The following is a 20,902-nucleotide window of genomic DNA, read 5'->3' on the forward strand; positions in this document are numbered from 1 at the left end:
AGAAAGATGTCAGGGCAGTTAAGAAAGGGGAGATCCAGGGGAAAAAAAAGAAAACCCATCTCAAGATCACTTTGAATCAGATGATGGAGTTTTTAAAGGTTAATAAAAGAACTGCAAACAGCTAACAACAATCTTGCAAAGTAGAAGCATGAACCAAAAAAGAAACTTGCACATCAAGCTTAATTACGTTCAGAAATAAAATTCAGTCTTCATACAGTAGTTAGATGAAGAGGAAAAAAAAAGCTTACATTTATTCAGTAGATCTGGATACAAGTAGATTCAGAGTAGAAAGCACTTGATCATCACTGGTTCTTTGTAGACACATTGGACATAGAAATGTCTGCGTGCAAGCGAGATGGAAGGACGAGAGCTGCATTCTGCAGCATCTCCTGCTTGCAGGTGTGCCCAAGAGGTAATGGAGATCGTTAATCCCCAAACCCGAGGAGGAGGAGGAAGTGGAAATCAGGTGACTCATGTGACATCCCACAAGCACAATAGAGATGTGTTTACTAGAAAGACCCCCTTATGCTTATGAGACAATGCTGAGTTGACCCCTGATAATTCCAACATCGGAGACATCCAGCAGCTATTTATTTGCAGCAGGAGCTCAAGGCAGTATATGGAGCATTCTCTTTCCTCCATCGTTACCCTCACAACAACCTTATTGTTGTAAACTGTCCAGAGTCCCCACAATGGGAGGAGATGGGTGGGGACAAATTAGATAAATAAATAAATAAACCTGCTTGGGCTGAGAGGTGAGGAGGGATTCAGAGTCATCCAGTGAGCTTCAGGGAGGAATGAGGATTTTAACTTGGCTTTCCTAGCTGGTTTAGTCAGGCAGTGGCTGGTTTCTTAGGCGAACATTTCAGAAATCCAGAGCTGTAAATGTGCCCTCAAATATTGTCAGCTGGTATTTTGACTAAAGTTCATGTGACTTTATTTGGCAACCCTACCTTCTCCAAAGGGTAGTGCAGGAAGTCCTTTTGCCTCTCACCCTGGCTTTTTTTTGTTTAACCAAGTGCCTCTTCCCCTTTTTAAAACCCACTGTACGCTCACAAGATTAATGCCTAATAAAAATGACCATAAAAACTTTGCACATAAAATTTTAAATCACTTGAATAAAACCTGCTGTACAACAGCAAAAACTGCAGTAAAAAACAACAACAACGCACCGTTTCATTTTAATTCCCCAAATGCTGCTGTTCTAAAATGTTTTTCCTCATTGCCAAAGCAAAGCCATATCAGTGGGGACTGTTTGTCAGAACCCTTCTGGGATTAAAAAAAGAAATGGAGCTTCTGCTCTTATCCTGAACCTCTGCGTGTTACGTCTTCTTTCACCCAGCTTTGCTGATGAAGATGATGATGCCAATGATAGATTAAGAAAGCCTGGGTGCTTTTGTTCCAGCATTCCAAAACGTTCCCCACGGAAGGCAATTGCTTTGACCCAGGAATCCCCACCTTCCTGAAGAAATTGTGCAGCCAGATTCCAGAGCTGAAACAACCACCAGCAAGAAAAATTACCAAGGAAATTGAAAGAAGTGCGCTGAAATAGTAACATTTGCAATGGGGTGGCTCTGTTTTAAATCACAGCACTCCACGCTCCACTCCATGTTTACCCATTTATTTCTGTATCCGAGCTCGCCCAACCAGCTCTTGATCTAATGACCTGAAGGCCATCCATTCACCAGGAATGCAACTTTTCCCCATAGGGGTAAAAGCTTGGACAAGCAACAGTAAAGGCCCCCCTCTTTTTTTTTAAAAAAAGCTGGGCCCTGTTTGGGTAACTGGACAGCGCCCAAGGAGAACGACCACATCATGCAGAGGAATTGATCTCCCAACCCCCGCTTACAGCTGGCTCTCCTCTTCTGCAGCCCTCTTCCGCGTCACAGCTGGACGCTCGCGCTGAAATCCGCCCCCCCCCCCGACACCTGCCAGGTGTGTGAAGCTCCAGCACGTGTGGCAAGAACTTAGGGAAAGTCAGCTCCGAGCACACACACCCTGGAATCTTGCTCCTAGAAGAATCGACCCTTGTCCGAGATGGTCTGATGGTTGGGCAGGGGGGTGGACTAGAAGACCTCCGAGGTCCCTTCCAACCCTAGGATTCTAGGACGCTCCGGGGCACCCAGCGAGGCCCACCCGGAGCGAGGCGCCCGGGATCAGCAGCCGCGTCTGGAGGGCGCAGCTGGGCAAGGAGAAACAGCTGGGGCCCCCTCCCGGGGTGAGAAGGGGCGCGAGGGCTGCAGTGCCCAGTCCCGGGGCGCAACCGGGGCGGGGGGGGGGGTCCTGCCCGGGCGCAGGGCGGTCCCGGGGAGGGAGAACGCTTGGATCGGGTCCGAAGAGAGGCAAGCGCGCCCGGGTGGGCCGGCCGAGGCGCCCTCGCCAGCTGTTAGGGCCACCGAGCCCCGGGCTGGCCGGGCATCCGAGGTCCCGCGGTCCCAACCCGGAACGGCGGCAGGAGGCCGGCCAGGGAGGAGCCTGCAACGCCCCGGGCTTGGTGCCCTCGGAGGGCGGCCGCCCAGCGCCGGGCTGGGCCCTCCCCGCCGCCCAAAAGCCGAGCGCCGCAGGCCGAGAGGGAGGCGCGCGACGATGGGGGGCCCGGGCGGCGACTGGGCGCTCGAGAGCTGGGCGCTGGCCCTGCTGCTCCTGGCGGCCGCGGCGCTGTGAGTCCGGGCGGCGGCGGGGTGGGGCGCAAAAGCGGGGGACGCGCGCCTGGAGTCGCGAGGAAGAGGCTCCAGGCTGGGGCGCGTTCAGGGCGAGGTTAGGAGGGGAGAGGAGGGCGGAGCAGGTTCTGGGGCTTTGGTTGCTGTTTGTTATGACTTGGTTTGATTTGATTTCAGTTATGTTTACGTTACGATTCCATTCTATTCAATTTAATCTGTTCAGTCGTCTCCAGTTCTCGGAGACTGCCTGGACAAGTCCCTGCAGTTTTCTTGGCCAGCTTTTTCCGAAGTGGTTGGCCACTGCCTCCTTCCCGGGGCTGAGAGAGAGTGAATGGCCCAAGGTCGCCCAGCCGGCTTCGTGCCTAAGGCAGGACTAGAACTCCCAGTCTCTAGCCTGATGCCTTAATCATGACACCCAACTGGCTCTCATGTTCTCCTCTCTTCTCCTCTCCTCTCTTCTCTTCTTTCTGACATCTCCTGTCGCTCCACTCCAAGCAACTTTGAGCTGTGTGGAGGAGACACAGAGATGAAAACCCACAGGGCCAAATACCATGGGTATCCAGTGGTGGTGGTGCAATCCAACCAGGCACTCCTGAAACTCAGCATGCCCAAACTCAGCTCCCTCTCCCTCCCACGGCGGATGCTCAACAGGGAAGAGGGGGTCCCGTATATGGGGGTGAGTTGTTCTGCAGGAAGGGTGCCGCCATTGAGAAGGCCCTACTCTGGGGTACCTTTCTGATGGAACTCCTTAGGGGATGGAACCCTTAGCAGCACTTTTCTCTGGGACTTCTGATCCCCTAGGCAAAGGCTAGCCTTCCCTGTTTGTGGTTGGTGGACTACAACTCCCATCAACCCCAGCCATCCTGGCCAAAGCTTTGGTGGAAGAACAGAGGCGAAAGAGAAGTGCTTTTTCAAGGTTCTTGCTTCTGCATGGAGCATCAACAGATGTTACTCTTCCAAGCTAAATGCTAGAAGAGACAAACTGCTGCGTTTTCTCAATTAGCACAAAGGTTAATTAAAGCCTTCCTTTATCTGCTCCATGCTATCATGAGTTTGCCTGGCCAGTGTGAAGGTACTGAATCAAGGGGGTCATCTAGCCTTTGTGTGGTCTTTTTCATGTTCATTCTTTTACGTACACTTTACCAATACGTCCATGCTTGAACCATGCAGCTTGTTTACCAGGAGCAACCTTGGGCACCTGGAACCTTTGGATAGAAAGTTCAAGGGTTGTTGGTAAGAAGCTGGCATTCCCAGGGTTGATAACCACCATCCCCCCACACGTCTTCAGGTCCTGTTCAGCTCTCCTTGCCTTCCACTTCTTTTCTTGCGAAGTCTACTCTCGGTCTTCCTTCCATTCCTCACTGGAGATCAGGGGTGTTGAATGAAGCACTACAGCCAGCAAGATGTCAAAGAGATTTTCCTGTGGGGCTACCTAGTAGCTACCAGTGCCATTCTCCCTAGGTCAGCCCTACTAGGTAGACCAGACCAGGAAAACAACTCCACAGGAAGGCTAAAATTACTTTTACTGAGATTGGTTATAATAACAGATCCTTGCAAGTCTGATGGTGCTGGACTTCCTCCTCCCCCTTATACTTCAGTGAATTAGGGAGGTTCTGCTTGAGTTGCTTCCAAGTGCTATCTTGTTCTGGACTTAAAAAAACCATTTCAGCCCCTTTTGCCTAGGTAACAGGTTTTGCCTAGGTAAAAAACATTTTGCCCCTTTTGATCTTTGCCAGGGTCATCCTACTGGCTCTCTACACCCTATGACATCTTCGCTATCCTTTAAGGTGGGGAAAGGGGCGATGGAGGTCTTGGCGGAAGAGATCTAGTCCCAAGTACTGTCTTCTCCACCCACAAAGCCTTCTTCCTTGCGATCCCTCTGACATGATCCTGCTGATACTCTTTTTTTCAGCTATGGGATCTGGCCATATAATTTCTTTAAGAAGTTGGGAATTCCTGGACCAAGGCCACTGCCTTTTATTGGAACCTTCTATGAGTACCGGAACGTGAGTATGCTGTACTGTTTCAGATTTTCACATCACAGAAGCCTGTAGACCAGTGTTTCTCAACCTTGGCGGTGTTGAGATGGGTGGACTTCAACTCCCAGGATTCCCCAGCCAGCCATGAAGTCCACCCATCTCAATGTCACCAAGGTTGAGAAACACTGCTGTAGACAAACCCAATGAGTTTGAATGAAAATGGGTAATTTTTTTTTCTTTCTCAATGGGGATATTGTGACTTGTATCATTTCTTCTGCGCCTCCTCCACCCATATCCTAGAAGAAGGTCTGAGAGAATAAAGGCTACTAGTAAAGCCACCTGTCTTCCTTTTGTACCTATATTATAATTCCTTGATCTACATTCTGTAAATATTGTTGCTGTATTGGTAGAACCCTAACACAACATCAATAGAGATTCAAGACTTTCTGATTGAAGAGCTTTGACTGGCACTTTATAGTCTTCTAGTCTCAGTTGAAGAAAGGATTACACTGCCAAGTTTTCATTGATTTCCCTTTTAATATGACAGGGTATCCTGGATTTCGACCAGAGATGCTTTCAGAAATATGGCAAAATCTGGGGGTGAGTCAACCTATCAGAATATCATCTTGGGAAGGAAGGTGATGGACAGAATATCAAAATCTACCTTTGCCTTCAGTGGTTGATTTCTAATGTTGTTGTTGTTGTTCAGAACGACTGTCTGTCTCTTCGTGACCCCATGGACCATAGCATGCCAGGCCTTCCTGTCCTCCACTGTTTCCTGGAGAATATAGATGTGCAAAAATAGATTTTATTTACGCAGAAGGTACAACCTCAGACATCGAGGACTTGTGCCCTTTTGCGGAGAAAGGATATGGAAATGAAGGGTGCAACTTTGGAAGACCTGAAGGGCCAGGTTGGGGTGGATCATCCTGGAGAAGATCTATCTGTGTGGTCACTAACAGTCAATACCAATGTGATGGCACATAATCAGTATGGAAGTCTGTGTTAGGCTGAAAGCCTGGGAGTGGGACATGCAGGACAGTAACTTATAGGATCAAGTGCCGCCCAGCTACCCCACTTGACTACTGAGTAACCTAAGAACTTAAACTTGATTCTATACTTCCATTTTTCCTTCATGCTGGTTGCTCTTGTGTTGTAAGGTATTACGGCACAAACACTTGTGTTGTCATCTTTTAAACCTCATGCAGGGAATAATTTCTGCTCCCACTGCATATCCAGTATAGGCCATTCTCTTTATCCATCCAGTTCCAGGGCTCTGGCACGCCTGGGTGGTATGGTCAGACAAGAAAGGAAGATGTATCCAGCAAACCACATTCTGCCCTAAAAGGAACTGAATTCTCTGGTCGTATAGACCGTGCAAGATTGAGCCTGTTTGCAACATTTTTTCTCTCTTGCATGTTGCTAATCTGCTTTTATAGTTCTGCATAATTTAATTTGGTTTTGCTCAACAGGCAAAGATAGATGAGAGAGAGAGAGAGAGAGAGAGATCAACTCTCTATGGTTTCTAAGATTTCCATCCTTATTTCCCCCACTCTTCAAACTCTTAAGATGTAGACAATTATGCAGAACCTCAGTTGCAACCTACACATCCCTTTTCAGCCTAGAACTGTGAACTCCAAGCAACATTCTCTGCTTGACCAACTGTTGAGTTGGAAAATAGGAAGCCTGGATCCTGTCTCCTTATAAATACAAAGCCTGCATTTCAAAACATCTTTTTTTATTTTGACAATTAGGCTGTTTGATGGGCGGCAACCTGTGATGGCCATTCTGGATCCTGCCATCATTAAAACCATCCTGGTCAAAGAATTCTATACTAATTTCACCAATCGCCGGGTAGGTATCCAAGAGTGAGGTTCTTAGAACTTCACCAGTGCTGAGAAATAAAAGGTTTGTAAGGGAAGTTGGAAGAGCCAGTGTAGTATAGTGGTTAAGGTGTTGGCCTGGCACTGGGGAGACCTGGGTTCAAGTCTACCTCAATCATGGAAGCCCATTGGGTGACTTTGGGCCAGTCACTCTTTCTCAGCCCAAAGTCACATAGTTGTGGAAGAAATTGGAGATGGAACAATATATATGCCATCTTGAGCTCCAGAACAAGAGACAGATATCTGTCAGTCAGTCAATCAATCAATCAATCAAATAAAGAAATACTTAGCTAACAGCTAGGACAGCAAATTGAAAGGACAGGCTTGAGAAGAACAGCATGATACATTTCTGTTATTGCTGTTGTTGTTGTTTATTCGATCAGTCGCTTCCAACTCTTCGTGACTTCATGGACCAGCCCACGCCAGAGCTTCCTGCTGGTCGTCAACACCCCCAGCTCCCCCAGGGACGAGTCCGTCACCTCTAGAATATCATCCGTCCACCTTGCCCTTGGTCGGCCCCTCTTCCTTTTGCCCTCCACTCTCCCTAGCATCAGCATCTTCTCCAGGGTGTCCTGTCTTCTCATTAGGTGGCCAAAGTATTTCAGTTTTGCCTTTAATATCATTCCCTCCAGTGAGCAGTCTGGCTTTATTTCCTGGAGGATGGACTGGTTTGATCTTCCTGCAGTCCAAGGCACTCTCAGAATTTTCCTCCAACACCACAGTTCAGAAGCATCCATCTTCCTTCTCTCAGCCTTCCTTATGGTCCAGCTCTCGCAGCCATATGTTACTACGGGGAACACCATTGCTTTTACTATGCGGACCTTTGTTGTCAGTGTGATGTCTCTGCTCTTAACTATTTGATCGAGATTTGTCATTGCTTTTCTCCCAAGGATTAAGCGTCTTCTGATTTCCTGACTGCAGTCAGCATCTGCAGTAATCTTCGCACCTAGAAATACAAAGTCTTTCACTGCTTCTACATTTTCTCCCTCTATTTGCCAGTTATCAATCAAGCTGGTTGCCATAATCTTGGTTTTTTTGAGGTTTAGCTGCAAGCCAGCTTTTGCACTTTCTTCTTTCACCTTCATCATAAGGCTCCTCAGTTCCTCTTCGCTTTCAGCCATCAAAGTGGTATCATCTGCATATCTGAGATTGTTAATGTTTCTTCCAGCGATTTTAACTCCAACCTTGGATTCCTCAAGCCCAGCTTGTCACATGATGTGTTCTGCATACATGTTGAATAGGTAGGGTGAGAGTATACAGCCCTGCCGTACTCCTTTCCCAATCTTAAACCAGTCCATTGTTCCATGGTCTGTTCTTACTGTTGCTACTTGGTCATTATACAGATTCTTCAGGAGGCAGACAAGATGACTGGTATCCCCATACCACTAAGAACTTGCCACAATTTGTTATGGTCCACACAGTCAAAGGCTTTAGAATAGTCAATAAAACAGAAATAGATGTTTTTCTGAAACTCCCTGGCCTTTTCCATTATCCAGCAGATATTGGCAATCTGGTCCCTAGTTCCTCTGCCTTTTCTAAACCCAGCTTGTACATCTGGCAATTCTCACTGAAGTCTACCTTGCAGGATCTTGAGCATTACCTTACTGGCATGTGAAATGAGTGCCACTGTTCGATAGTTTGAACATTCTTTAGTGTTTCCCTTTTTTGGTATGGGGATATAAGTTGATTTTTTCCAATCTGATGGCCATTCTTGTGTTTTCCAAATTTGCTGGCATATAGCATGCATTACCTTGACAGCATCATCTTGCAAGATTTTGAACAGTTCAGCTGGGATGCCGTCGTCTCCTGCTGCCTTGTTATTAGCAATGCTTCTTAAGGCCCACTCAACCTCACTCTTCAGGATGTCTGGCTCTAGCTCACTGACCACACCATCAAAGCTATCCCCGATATTATTATCCTTCCTATACAGGTCTTCCGTATATTCTTGCCACCTTTTCTTGATCTCTTCTTCTTCTGTTAGGTCCTTGCCATCTTTGTTTTTGATCATACCCATTTTGGCCTGGAATTTACCTCTGATGTTTCTAATTTTCTGGAAGAGGTCTCTTGTCCTTCCTATTCTATTGTCTTCTTCCACTTCCGCACATTGCTTGTTTAAAAATAATCCCTTATCTCTTCTGGCTAACCTCTGGAATTTTGCATTTAATTGGGCATATCTCCCCCTATCACTGTTGCCTTTTGCTTTCCTTCTTTCTTGGGCTACTTCTAGTGTCTCAGCAGACAGCCATTTTGCCTTCTTGGTTTTCTCTTTCTTTGGGATGTATTTTGTTGCTGCCTCTTGAACAATGTTGCGAACTTCTGTCCAGAGTTCTTCCGGGACCCTATCTACTAAGTCCAGTCCCTTAAATCTATTCTTCACCTCCACTGCATATTCCTTAGGAATATTAGTGAGCTCATATCTAGCTGATCTGTGGGTCTTCCCTAATCTCTTTAGTCTGATCCTAAATTGTGCAATAAGAAGTTCGTGATCTGAACTACAGTCAGCTCCAGGTCTTGTTTTTACCGACTGTATAGATGTCCGCCACCTTTGGCTGCAAAGGATGTAGTCAATCTGATTTCGGTGTTGTCCATCTGGTGAAGTCCATGTATAAAGCCGTCTCTTAGGTTGTTGGAAGAGAGTGTTTGTTATGCAGAGTGAGTTGTCTTGGCAAAATTCTATCAGCCTATGTCCTGCTTCGTTTTGTTCTCCCAGGCCATGCTTACCTGTAATTCCAGGTGTCATTTGACTGCCTACCTTAGCATTCCAGTCTCCCGTGATGAAAATAACATCTCTTTTAGGCGTGCTGTCCAGTAGGTGCTGCAGATCCTCATAGAACTGCTCTACTTCAGCTTCTTCAGCATCTGTGGTTGGGGTGTATATTTGGATCACTGTGATGTTAGATGGCTTGCCCTGAATTCGAATTGAGATCATTCTCTTGTTTTTTGGATTGTATCCAAGCACTGCTTTCGCCACTTTACTATTAATTATGAAGGCTACTCCATTTCTTCTGTGGTCCTCTTGTCCACAGTAGTAGATCTGGTGGTCATCTGATGTGAAGTGGCCCATTCCAGTCCATTTCAGTTCACTGACGCCCAAAATGTCTATCTTTAATCTGGACATCTCACCAATGAGCCCTGGCTCATAGATCTTACATTCCAGGTTCCAATGGTGTGTTGATCCTTAGAACATCGGATTCGCCGTTCACCACCAGCACCGTCGGCCGCTAGCTGTCCTTTCGGCTTTGAGCTAGCTGCGTCATCACGGCTGGGGCTAGTTGAGCTCATCCTCTGTTCCTCCCCAGTAGCATTTTGACCATCTTCCGACCTGGGGGTCTCATCTTCCGATGGTATACCGACATATCTCTGGTTGTACTGATCCATTTAGTTTTCACGGCAAGAATACTGGGGTGGGTTGCCATTACCTTCCCCGGGGATTGCATTTAGTCTGACCTCTCTGTCACGACCTTCCCGTCTTGGGTGGCCCTTCACAGTTTAGCTCATGTCATCATTGAGGTGCTCAAGCTTCAGCACCACGACAAGGTAACGATCCTTTGCTGAAGATTTCTGTTATTAGTTTCCTTATATTTCACTTTACTCAGGACTTTGGTTTGAATGGAGACCTGGACACGTCCATAACCATAACTGCTGATGAACAGTGGAAGAGAATCCGTAGTGCCTTGTCTCCCACTTTCACCAGTGGGAGGCTGAAGGAGGTAAGAGGCTTGCAGGCATTTCAGCCTTCTAAACAATTCTTGCATTGACTAAAGAAAATTAAGCCATCTTAATTTTAACCACTTTTTAAAATTTTAACCATTTTAACCACTAGAGCCAGTCTGGGCTAAAGGTTAAGGCACTGGGCTAGAAACCAGGAGACCGTGAGTTTGACTCCTGCCTTAGGCGTGAAAGCTGGCTGGGTGACCATGGGCCAGTCGCGCTCTCTCAGCCCAACAGCCAATCAGGCATGGTATGAGAGTTCTAGTCCCGCCTTAGGCACAAAAGCCAGCTGGGTGACCTTGGGCCAGTCGCGCTCTCTCAGCCCAACCCACCTCACAGGGTTGTTGTTGGGAAAATAGGAGGAGGAAGGAGTATTAGGTATGTCTGCCGCCTTGAGTTATTTATAAAAATAATAAAGGCGGGATAGAAATTAAATAAATAAATAGAAGCCTGCCAGTCCAGCTTGATGAAGCATTGCCAGTGACTGATTGCAAGTAACATAAATTTGGTTTCAGATTTTCTGTCTTCATTAGAATAGAGGAGGGCTCCATATGCTGGATCAGGGAAGCTTAACCTGACTTACACTGTTTGGCAGCATTGTTTGGATCTTCTGTTAGGAAGAGTGTGTGAAATCAGCTTGTCCTAAAAGGAAATACTGCATCTCAAGGAATCATATAAATCATGTTCTGGAATGCCCAATTAGTTTTTTTGGAGCCTTGACAAAACCTTCTTAGGTCTCATGTGTTTTCCTCTATGAAATCTGAGTGCAAATTTGAATACACCCATTAACTTCCTACAGCTATTAAGATACACAGTACCTTTTAGAAAAGCCTGATCTTCATTCCCGATTTTCTTCCTACTACCTTTCCAAGAAATTCCAGCATTCCCTGGCGTATGCATTCTAAACTATTAGCTAAATCTATCTAAATCATAACTTGTTCTCATAAACAGGATAAGATCTTTTTCTCCACCTGCCCTGTATCAGAGTAAGGTTAGCCTTCCCTAACCCTTCCAGATAGGTTGGGATACCAAGTCTCAAAATTTCCTGTTATCATGGCAAAAGAACATCAGATAGGAAAAGAGCTTTTTTTTATGAGAGCAATTTTATTTTAGCTACAATCATCTATTTCCAAAATGGAAAAAAAAAACTGGTTAGCACAGGCTTTCTTCCAGCTGTGGAATGGTGGAACTCTGCAAGTTATCTCTGTGAAAATGGGCTGAGCTCTGCTCTATCTTCATAAATCTTAGCTGAATTTTATAAGCAGCCAACATTTGTATGCTGTTATGATCCATCAGCCTCATTGCTTAGGAGGTAAACGGAATCTTGTTTAACATCTTGACATGCTCAATGCTTACAACACATGAAGAGACAGCTATAGACTCGGTGAACTATCAACATTTCAAGTAAATTTGGGAATGTTTGAATGGAAGAAAGTAACTCAGATTGCTTAGCGCTTAGTAGTTGGCAAACGGCTATCTGAACTTACTTGTTGGTTTCATTCAGTAAATGCTCAAAGGGTCTATGGCCTCTCAGGCATTGGTCTTCCTTTCAGATGCTGCCCATCATCAACCATTATGGTGAAAGCTTGGTGAAGAACATTCAGAAGAAAGCGGAGAATGAGGAAGAAATAGATATGAAGTTGTAAGTAATATCTGTGGGATTTGGTGGGCAGCATCCCTTTTCTAATGGAAATTTACAAAAGGAGAGTCTGTAACTCAGGCATATAAAAATGATTTGACTGGATAGTTCAGATTTTCCATAATATTTGTAATCCCTTGAGGATTCCCTGAGATCACTTATTGGATGTGTTACACGGGATGGCTTTTAATGGTTGAAGCCCCATGCGGTGTTTCTCCTTCTTCCCTTCAGGATCTTTTCAGCCTTCAGCTTGGATGTAGTAACCAGCACTTCATTCAGTGTCAACATCGACTCCCTCAACCATCCCGATGACCCTGTTGTTGTCCACATCAAGAAGGCCCTCAAATTTAGCTTCTACAATCCTATGATAATCTTGGTTGGTAAGAGGTCTTTCTATGCCACAGATCTGGACCTATCTGCTCTGCACCTTGGTTGCTTGCTGGAAAGGCTTCATTATCCAATCACTGCACTTTAGTATTGGCATTTTGTGGAGGATTCAGATGATATCTTGGTAAAATTCCCATGCTCCCACTTTTCTTTTTATCTTTCCACAAAAATCAGTTGAAAAGAGGAGAAAATAAAAATCACACAGTGTGTTTTAGGGCTGAGAAAAGTTGTTTTGCCACCATATTACACTAGCTGGTCAGTACCTGAGATCATAGACCACAGTAGATCTTTACACCTTCTTTCCCTAGACTAGCACCCCCACACACACCAAGGTCGTGGTTGGCTACTATCCCAAGTCTGTGTTGGTTTTGAATAATGGGAATAGTAGTCTAAGACCTCTGCAGGGAGTTGGGTAGGAGGAAGCTGTTGTAGTTGCTACTCAAGCTGGTAGCTTTATTAAGTATCATTTATTTATTTCAGTGTTTCTCAACCTTGGCAACTTTAAGACGGGTGGACTTCAACTCCCAGAATTCCCCAGCCAACATGGCTGGCTGGGGAATTCTGGGAGTTGAAGTCCACCCGTCTTAAAGTTGCCAAGGCTGAGAAACACTGATTTATTTACTGAACCAATCAATTTTAGGCTGCCTCAATCACTACTGCAACTCTCTCATGGTAGACCTGCTATTTTGCCAGACTCTCCCTCCTAGAGAAAGCTAATGGGGGCTTCCTGCTGAAGTTTTCTTGCTATGTTGCACTTTGGTTGTGTTCACACAAATGACTTGTTTATTCTCCCACCCCTACCCCCCAGTCCTTTTCCCGTTCCTTATTCCAGTGCTGCAGAAACTCAACTTCACCTTTTTCCCCAAGTCCTCTATCAAGTTCTTCTTTGACATCTTCAAAAAAATCAAGGGAGATCGACAGAAGAAGGAGCACACGGTCAGTCTAGGCTTTTCTCATGCTTGCTCTTTTCCCGTGGCTCTTGTGACCTGGATTTTATGTCCACGGGGTGTGTAGGCGCGTGCCAAGTGGGTTTCAGAATGGCCGCTTGCGTTTCAAACACCTCGTAAGTCTGCAGGGGCAATTGGGCACGTCGGTGGCCGTTCGGTCTCCCTAACAACAGCGTTTCTGCCTCTCTGCCCTTCCAGCATCGAGTTGATTTTCTTCAGCTCATGATAGACTCTCAGGCTCCAGCCAACACCACTGATGAGGCAAATTCGTATAAAGGTAGAGTAACAGATCTTGCTTTGGAAAAAAGGTTGCTTGGGGCATATGGATTTGCATGGATGAACCCAAGATAAACCTTAGAGAATTTTGCTGAAGCCAAGGGGCTCTGGAAGAGAGGATGAGTGCAATATTTTGTGGGTTGAAATGCCATGCATAAAGGCCTGCTTTGTTGAAAGTGGATCAGAATGTTGATTGGAGAGAACGAGTCTCCTGAAAGATGATGAGACAGGGTAAGATACCACAGGTGGAAGACATTCCAACCCCACTCCGTTAAGTGAGGATCACCTTGGATTTGCAGCTTACCTTTAGGTTACAGGGATCCTGAATGGATGTAACTTTAAACCACGTTCTCTTGCTGTCCATTCCTGCTTCATAGAACATAGTCATGAGAAGATCAAATGCTCCTATTTTAGATTTATTTTTTAATCCGTTCAATCTTGTCCGATTCTCGGAGACTGCCTGGACAAGTCCTTGCAGTTTTCTTGGCAAGGTTTTTCCGAAGTGGTTGGCCACTGCCTCCTTCCTGGGGCTGAGAGGGAGTGACTGGCCCAAGCTCCCCCAGCTGGCTTCATGCCTAAGGTGGGACTAGAACTCCTGGTCTCCTGTTTCTAGCCTGGTGCCTTAACCACGACACCAAACTGGCTCTCTTTTATTTATTTCTAATTTATTAATTAATTTACATTAGTCTCCATTCAAATATCCTGTTAAACTATAGTTAATCTTGGCTGTGGTTTATTGACACTAGCCTCTGCTTCAAAATCTCCTTTTTTTCTACAAAACATAGTGAACATTAACCGTAGTGAGTTCACAAGGAAAAATAGAAAGGAAAGATAAGACGCTAAAAGCCCTGGGAAAGTTTAATGTTGGTTTAATCTATATCTGCTGATCCTATATTGTGCCAGTAATCAAACTGGAAGAGCCACGCCATCCCACGACTTGATGGATCTGCTCATTTTATTGAACGAGTGTTTGATATTTTAGTTTTCCCTGCAGCTGCAAATACAGCTGCTGGTGTTCCTCATATGATGAGCTGTTGTTTAAAGCTGATGATCAAATCAGATCCCCTGGATAATTGTGTTACCCTGGAAGCCCCAAGTCAGTTTGAGGAATTTACTATTGTATGTGCCATGTGATAGTGAACAACATGCTGATGATCGAAAGCTTTCCTTTCTTGTCCAACAGCTTTAACAGACAAAGAGATTTTGACCCAGTCAATTATTTTTATTTTTGGTGGCTATGAAACCACGGGTACCACACTCAGCTTCCTGTCTTATTGTCTGGCCGTTCACCCCGATGTTCAAGAGAAACTATACCAAGAGATCAGTGAAACGCTTCCCAATCAGGTAGGAATCCTCTGTGGGCTCTGTCCCTATGTTAGATGAGGATGGATCAGGTTTTTATATATATAATTGTTATTAATTTTTTTTTTTAAAGGAAGAATAAAAACTACAACAAACTAAATCAGAACAGAAAAATTGAGAAAGGAAGAAAGGAAGAACAGAAACAGCCAAAAGGGCAACAGCAAATAGAAAAAGAGAGCAAGTTTTAAAGCTCTTTTTAACTTAAAGAAGTCACTTCTGATATGCTTCACAGCAGTTATAAATACAATTATCTTTTAACCTCTTTCCCTGTCCCACATCATGACTCTCTTCTTTCTATAATCCTTCCTGTCTAATCATCGAAGCCATAAATCACAAGTTCGGGGTTGTTGTTGTTTTCATTTTTATGCAAAAAGTCCATAAAGGGCTTCCAGTTGCCAATAAATGTAGAAGTTGTCTTTTCTCATATCAAAGAAGTCAGTTTATCCAGAGGAGGGATCGATTTTAGTAGCAGGTGGGTTCATCCAAAAGAGCAGGATCAGACTCCTGTTCGGATGGGACTTCTTTGGCTTACTGCACTGTTTACAAAACTGAAATGTGAACCTTGAGGAGCTGGGAGGTGGCCAGCGTTCCGTGATTCCTGTTCTGCAGAACAGTTTTTTTAATATTCCCGTTCGGATCCTTTATTTCCAGATCACCTCTTATACACCAGAATATAATGCTATTTTGTTTCGTTTTTGCCTTTGGTGCAGGCCCCTCCCACCTATGAGGCTATCCATCAGATGGAATATCTAGATATGGTGGTGAATGAAACCCTTCGACTTTACCCTCCAGGGGGACGAATTGAACGGGTTTGCAAAAAGACAGTGGAAATCCATGGAGTGACCATCCCAGAAGGAACTGTGGTGATGATCCCTGCGTTTGTCTTACATCGTATGCCAGAATATTGGTCTGAACCAGAGGAGTACAGACCAGAGAGGTATGTTGTGAGGAGACTCATCCTTCTGAAACCAGTGAATAAAACACAGAGCATCATGAGGTCACCAAGGAACGAAGTGCTGGTTGTAACACTTCAGTAAGACATTGATCATTCCTTGATATCCAGCATCGACAAAGTCACCCAGGGCGTTTTTTATGATCTACATCCATAAACCATGCATGGAACTTAATCAACTCTACTGGGGAAAGGATGGCTAAGCTGACTTTAGCTGCTGAAACAGTGGCTTGGTTTTATGTTCCAATGACTGCACAAAGAGCTGTAGGGGAACTGGCATCAAGCCAGATGGACAGACACTGGAAGGGTTAAGGTGTCTGGAGGAAATTATATTTAATCCTCCATATTTTCAGTTAGAAAAGATTCCCCTCTTTGAGCAGTCTTGGGGAGGCCAAAATATGAGAAATAGGGCCCGTTGACTTACACTGTTGCTGTCACTGATTGGAAATCATAGTAGACTCAATAATCCTTGGGCATGACTCATAAAATATAATCCTCTACAAGCCCAAATTAGTTAAGCAGGATCTGCAGAAGAACAAGAATTCAGGGAGGACCATGTCTCAGCAGAAAGCAGAGCATCTTGAAGTCTGACATCCTCAACTAAAGAGGATCAGGTGATAGGTAATAGAAAATACCACTTCTGGGCCCCATAAACGTCCAAATACAGTGGGGCAATCCCTAGAACCAGGCTATGGAGGTGGTCAAATAATCTGATGTGACAAGGCAAGGACTTTTCGCCTAGATTTAACTGTGCTGGAAATAGTACATTTCATTGATAATGGTCATGGGGAACCAGAATCATCAGCCATGATAGGTAAACAAAACCTCACTCTGGGGTGGAAAATCTCCATATGGACTAAATACCAAGAGCTTGATACATTTGTGTCCTGCTTGTGAACTTTGCACCTGCACTCCTGAACCAAGGATTGATTTAGGATAGCGTTCCTCAAACTTTGGAATCCAGAAGTGTTGGGACCACAGCTCCAGAATTTCCCACCTCCATAGCCTGGTTCTAGGGATTGCCCCACTGTATTTGGACGGTATCAGCTTGAGGAAGGATAGATTTATCAAAGTGGTAATGAGCACAGATCAGCTTTCAGTCTCAACATTCATTGAGAAAGATGCAGAAATAGTATGTTTTAATTATATTACCGTCCATTGGTGCATGGACTAGAATTGGCCGAAGTAGAGTGTCCACACAAGTAAATGATAGATAGTACATACCAGGGTTTCTCGACCAGGGCTCCGTGGCACCCTCTGGTTGCCTGAGAGGTCCCTGGGGGTTCCCTGGGAGATCACGATTTATTTAAAAAACGATTTCAAATTTGGGCAACTTCACATTGAAGAGGTCAGTTTCATTCTTTATGTTTGGTTGAAGGACACTGTTAATGCATACCTGCAGGCCTACCCATGAAACAAATATAATTATTTTGTAACTTCTGGCCTGTCTTTGAGCCTGAACGTGCAGGGGTTCCCTGAGGCCTGAAAAATATTTCAAGTGTTCCTCCAAGGTCAAAAAGTTGAGAAAGGCTGGTATATACCATTCAAAAACCAACATAATCAAACATTTCAAGTTCTTAAAAGACGGTCTTCTGACTTACAGCCTGTTGCAATGATTTCTCAGGGGCTTCCTTTAGTTCTGGCCTTAGATCAGCCATTGAACCACAGTGAACTTCTCTCCATAAATGCTTATCTTTGTTCATTGGTCTTGGTTACCGTTGTCCAGTGGCAAAGGAGCAAAGGTGTGTCTTGGTTACAGCACTGAAGCATGTGCCTTTGGGAAGAGAAGCTTTGCTCAGCCATGATTCTTTTCTGATTTGCAAATAGGTTTGGTAAAGAGAACAAAGAAGGACTAGAGCCGTATGCATTCCTCCCTTTCGGAGCGGGTCCCAGGAACTGCATTGCTATGCGTTTTGCCCTCCTGGTCTTGAAAGCGGCCGTGGTCACTGTGCTGCAAAAATTTCACTTCCAGACTTGCAAAGAGACACCGGTAAGTCATATCTACAGGGGAATAACTTGTGTTCGAAGCTCTTTTGTGTTTGTTTGCTAAAGAGTTTGCTCAGCTAATTTCCAATCTCACATATGCAGTACGTATATGCAAGCAGGGGATGCACGCAAAAGCAAGATCCCTTTGGGAAAACAGAGCTACCTTTTCTGGGTGAGAACCCAGTCCACCCAACGTCTGCATGGTTCTCAGATTAATAGCAAGGGTGAAGAGCCAACTGGTTATGCAAGTTTCAGTTGCGGGGGATTAGCGGTCATCGTTCCCGGGTGGTTCTGCTGGAGTCCTTCGTAGAGTCCTGTTTGGTGTTCACAGCAGGGTGAAGCTGCTGGACGCTGTCTGTGCCCATGTCAGTTGCGACACAAGCTGTGGGAAGAAGCGTTTGAGTTGAACAAAATGCAACAGAGGCATCGGGGGAGGCATGAGGAAAGGCATCTGTGTAAAACATCGTTCTTGGTAGCCATTTCAGACCTGGGTTGCTGAATCACCTCTGTTTAATTCCATCCGTGGGATGTTTTCTTTCTCCCTTTCTTGTGGTTAACGGGAAAGATCCCCCTGGAACTGGACTCCAAAGGGTTCATGCAGCCGAAGAAGCCCATCAAGTTGAAGTTGGTGCCCAGAGCCGTCGTGGAACATGAGGAATAGTGGGTCTGCAAAGGGGCTGTTCTGTCTCCTTCCTTCCTTTCGCAATGTTTTGTCTTCGTATCACATAGGAGTAGTAATTTGAATGGATAGAATTAAATGCCTACAGGCCGTCCTTGACTTACGACCATAATTGGGACTAGAACTTCCATTGCTAAGCAAGGAGGTCATTAAATGAGTCATGCCTGATTTTATGACCTTTTTGGTCATTAAGTGAATCACTGTGGTTGCTAGGTAAATCACATGATTGTTAAGCAAATCCAGCTTTCCCCATTGCCTTTTCATGTTGGAAGCTGGCTGGGAAGGTCACAAATGGCAATCACATGACCCCAGGACACTGTAACCATCATAAATACATGGTGGTTGCCAAACACCTGAATTTTGATCATGTGACCACAGGGATGCTATGACAGTCATAAGGGCAAGGACCGGTTGTAAGCCACTCTTTTCAGCACTGTCTTAACTTTGAAGGTCACTAAACTAATGGTCATAAGTCGAGGACTACCTGTATTTAGACGTTTTCTCATGTGCTTTTCAAGGAGGGCTGGATGTGCCAGTTAATTCTGGTCTCCGTTCAGTTTTTGCTTTAAAAAAAATAAACCTCTTTACTTACAAACTCGTCGCTTGATTCTGAGTGACTCACTCCAGAAGCATTCAAGTGGCTGCATTTTGCACCAACAGAAGTTCCGAAACCATCTCCTTGCTGACTGCCCCACGGTCCCTTGACTGACGGGGTAGAAAGGTGATTAAATAAATAGAAGTTTTAGGGAGAGCTGCTATGCCTGGAGAGTGGAAAAGGCAGGTGGCACCTCTTGGCCGTGAAAGTATTTCAGAGTAAAAGCATGTTTGCATCCTGCCTAAAGACAGCTTTTTAATAATACAGGTATTACGAAATATCAGGGAAAATCCCTGGGTTTTCCAGAAGCAGTTGTGTTAATCTCACCAGGAAATGTTGGATATTAAACTTCTGCATGCCCAGCGGATGTTCTGCACCAGACTATTTCTCAAGAGCTGGAATAATGCTAACTGTGTAAGATGACCTCATCCCATCACACAGTGCCTTCTCAGTGTCAACAGGATGATGTAATAAGGATGTAATAATGGGGAGGGGAAGCACTTTTGCACATTTTAGAGGGAAAACCTTGGCATGGCAATTGGAGTAAGATAAGATACGGTTACATTCGAAGACCAGAATGTTTGCTGTGCTAATGTGCAATTTTAGATGCCTTCAAAACCAGTCGTGGTTTTTGCCCCACTCTCCAAAAGGAAGACTCTCCTCCACTCTTGCTAATTCAGCGAAATCTGGGGCAGCACCCTTCATGAAGCCAAGCAGAAGTAGGGAAACAATGGGCGGATGGTTGTCTGTGCTCCTTGGGCATTTGGAGGACCTCAGAATGTGGCTTTTCAGGATGGTGGGCTGAGTAAATACTCCTAGCAACCTTTGCCAGCCTTCCCAGGTAGACCAGACAGGAAACCCAACCAGATTAACTAATTCTACTTTAGAATTAAGGCTATATTAACAGAATCCTGCAGGTCTGATAGTACAGGTTTCCTGCCATCTCTTTTACAGCCTGAGAAGTTATGGAGGGTCCTTTCTATGTTTCTTCCTCTTTCTGTTATGCAGCTGTGGGCTATGTCCTCTCTTATCTAATCATTCCCTAGCCAGCATCTCTTCGCCCTGTCTCCCAAGGTCATTCCCACATACCATTACCACCTTATAGGGTGTGTGTAATGGTTGCCTATTCTAAAACACCATCAGACTCATGAGTGTGAATTCAAAGACATCTGATGTATTAAAGAATAGTGTGCAGGAGCACAGAGAAAGCTGAGAATGATGAAAGCGTGCCAAATTTGAACTAAAAACCCTCGGTGCAAATGAAATCCCTCCCCCTGTAAAGTCTTCTCAAGTTCACGATCCCAGGTGCTCCTAGCAGTTTCTGATGGTCTGCGGGAAAAGGCCTTGAACAGAGAACATAACCCAAACACATTCCATTGTAATGAACACAGATACAGAGCTTGGCACAAGGTCTCACAGCAGCTCCCTCCCAAACAGACACGCGCATCAGCGCCATGGCATGGGAAACGTTACGATGTATAAACTACATTGAATCAGTGAACATGACAGTGTGTTTGCAGTCGCTGTCTCTTCTCTTCACATCCCATGTCATCATGAAACCTCCCAGCTGGAGCTGCTGGTCAGGATCTAACCCTGAATAGGGTTACATCCATTTAAAGTTAAGTTTCACTTGCTAATTGAATAGACGGAGAATGCAAGAGAAAATTAGTTTTTCCGTAAATGCTGTTCATTCACTAGGGTGTGCTTTAGCCTGCCATTTCTGATGGAGGCCTTTTGGGTGAGCAGATGGCCTTTGTGTGGAAGGGTCTGTGTAAGCCATCAGATCTAGGACAGAGAATCAGGAAAACACTTCTCCAGGGCCCTTTCCGTGTTTAGGAAAGTCCTG

General features: G+C 45.1%; 1 protein-coding gene across 1 annotated transcript; it reads left to right on the top strand.

The window, feature by feature from the left end:
- The first annotated feature begins 2,526 nt into the window (after positions 1–2,526).
- LOC134505216 (cytochrome P450 3A24-like) lies at positions 2,527–19,056 on the top strand. The gene is made up of 13 exons (XM_063314821.1): positions 2,527–2,660; positions 4,573–4,666; positions 5,187–5,239; positions 6,394–6,493; positions 10,119–10,232; positions 11,787–11,875; positions 12,104–12,252; positions 13,068–13,195; positions 13,405–13,483; positions 14,666–14,826; positions 15,555–15,781; positions 17,624–17,786; positions 18,348–19,056. Exons 1-13 carry the CDS (start codon positions 2,587–2,589, stop codon positions 18,441–18,443), a joined length of 1,527 nt encoding a protein of 508 aa, XP_063170891.1. The 5' UTR covers positions 2,527–2,586; the 3' UTR covers positions 18,444–19,056.
- The last annotated feature ends 1,846 nt before the right edge of the window (positions 19,057–20,902 follow it).

The sequence above is a fragment of the Candoia aspera genome, chromosome 14 (genome assembly GCF_035149785.1).
Source record: "Candoia aspera isolate rCanAsp1 chromosome 14, rCanAsp1.hap2, whole genome shotgun sequence".
Taxonomy (NCBI): domain Eukaryota; kingdom Metazoa; phylum Chordata; class Lepidosauria; order Squamata; family Boidae; genus Candoia; species Candoia aspera.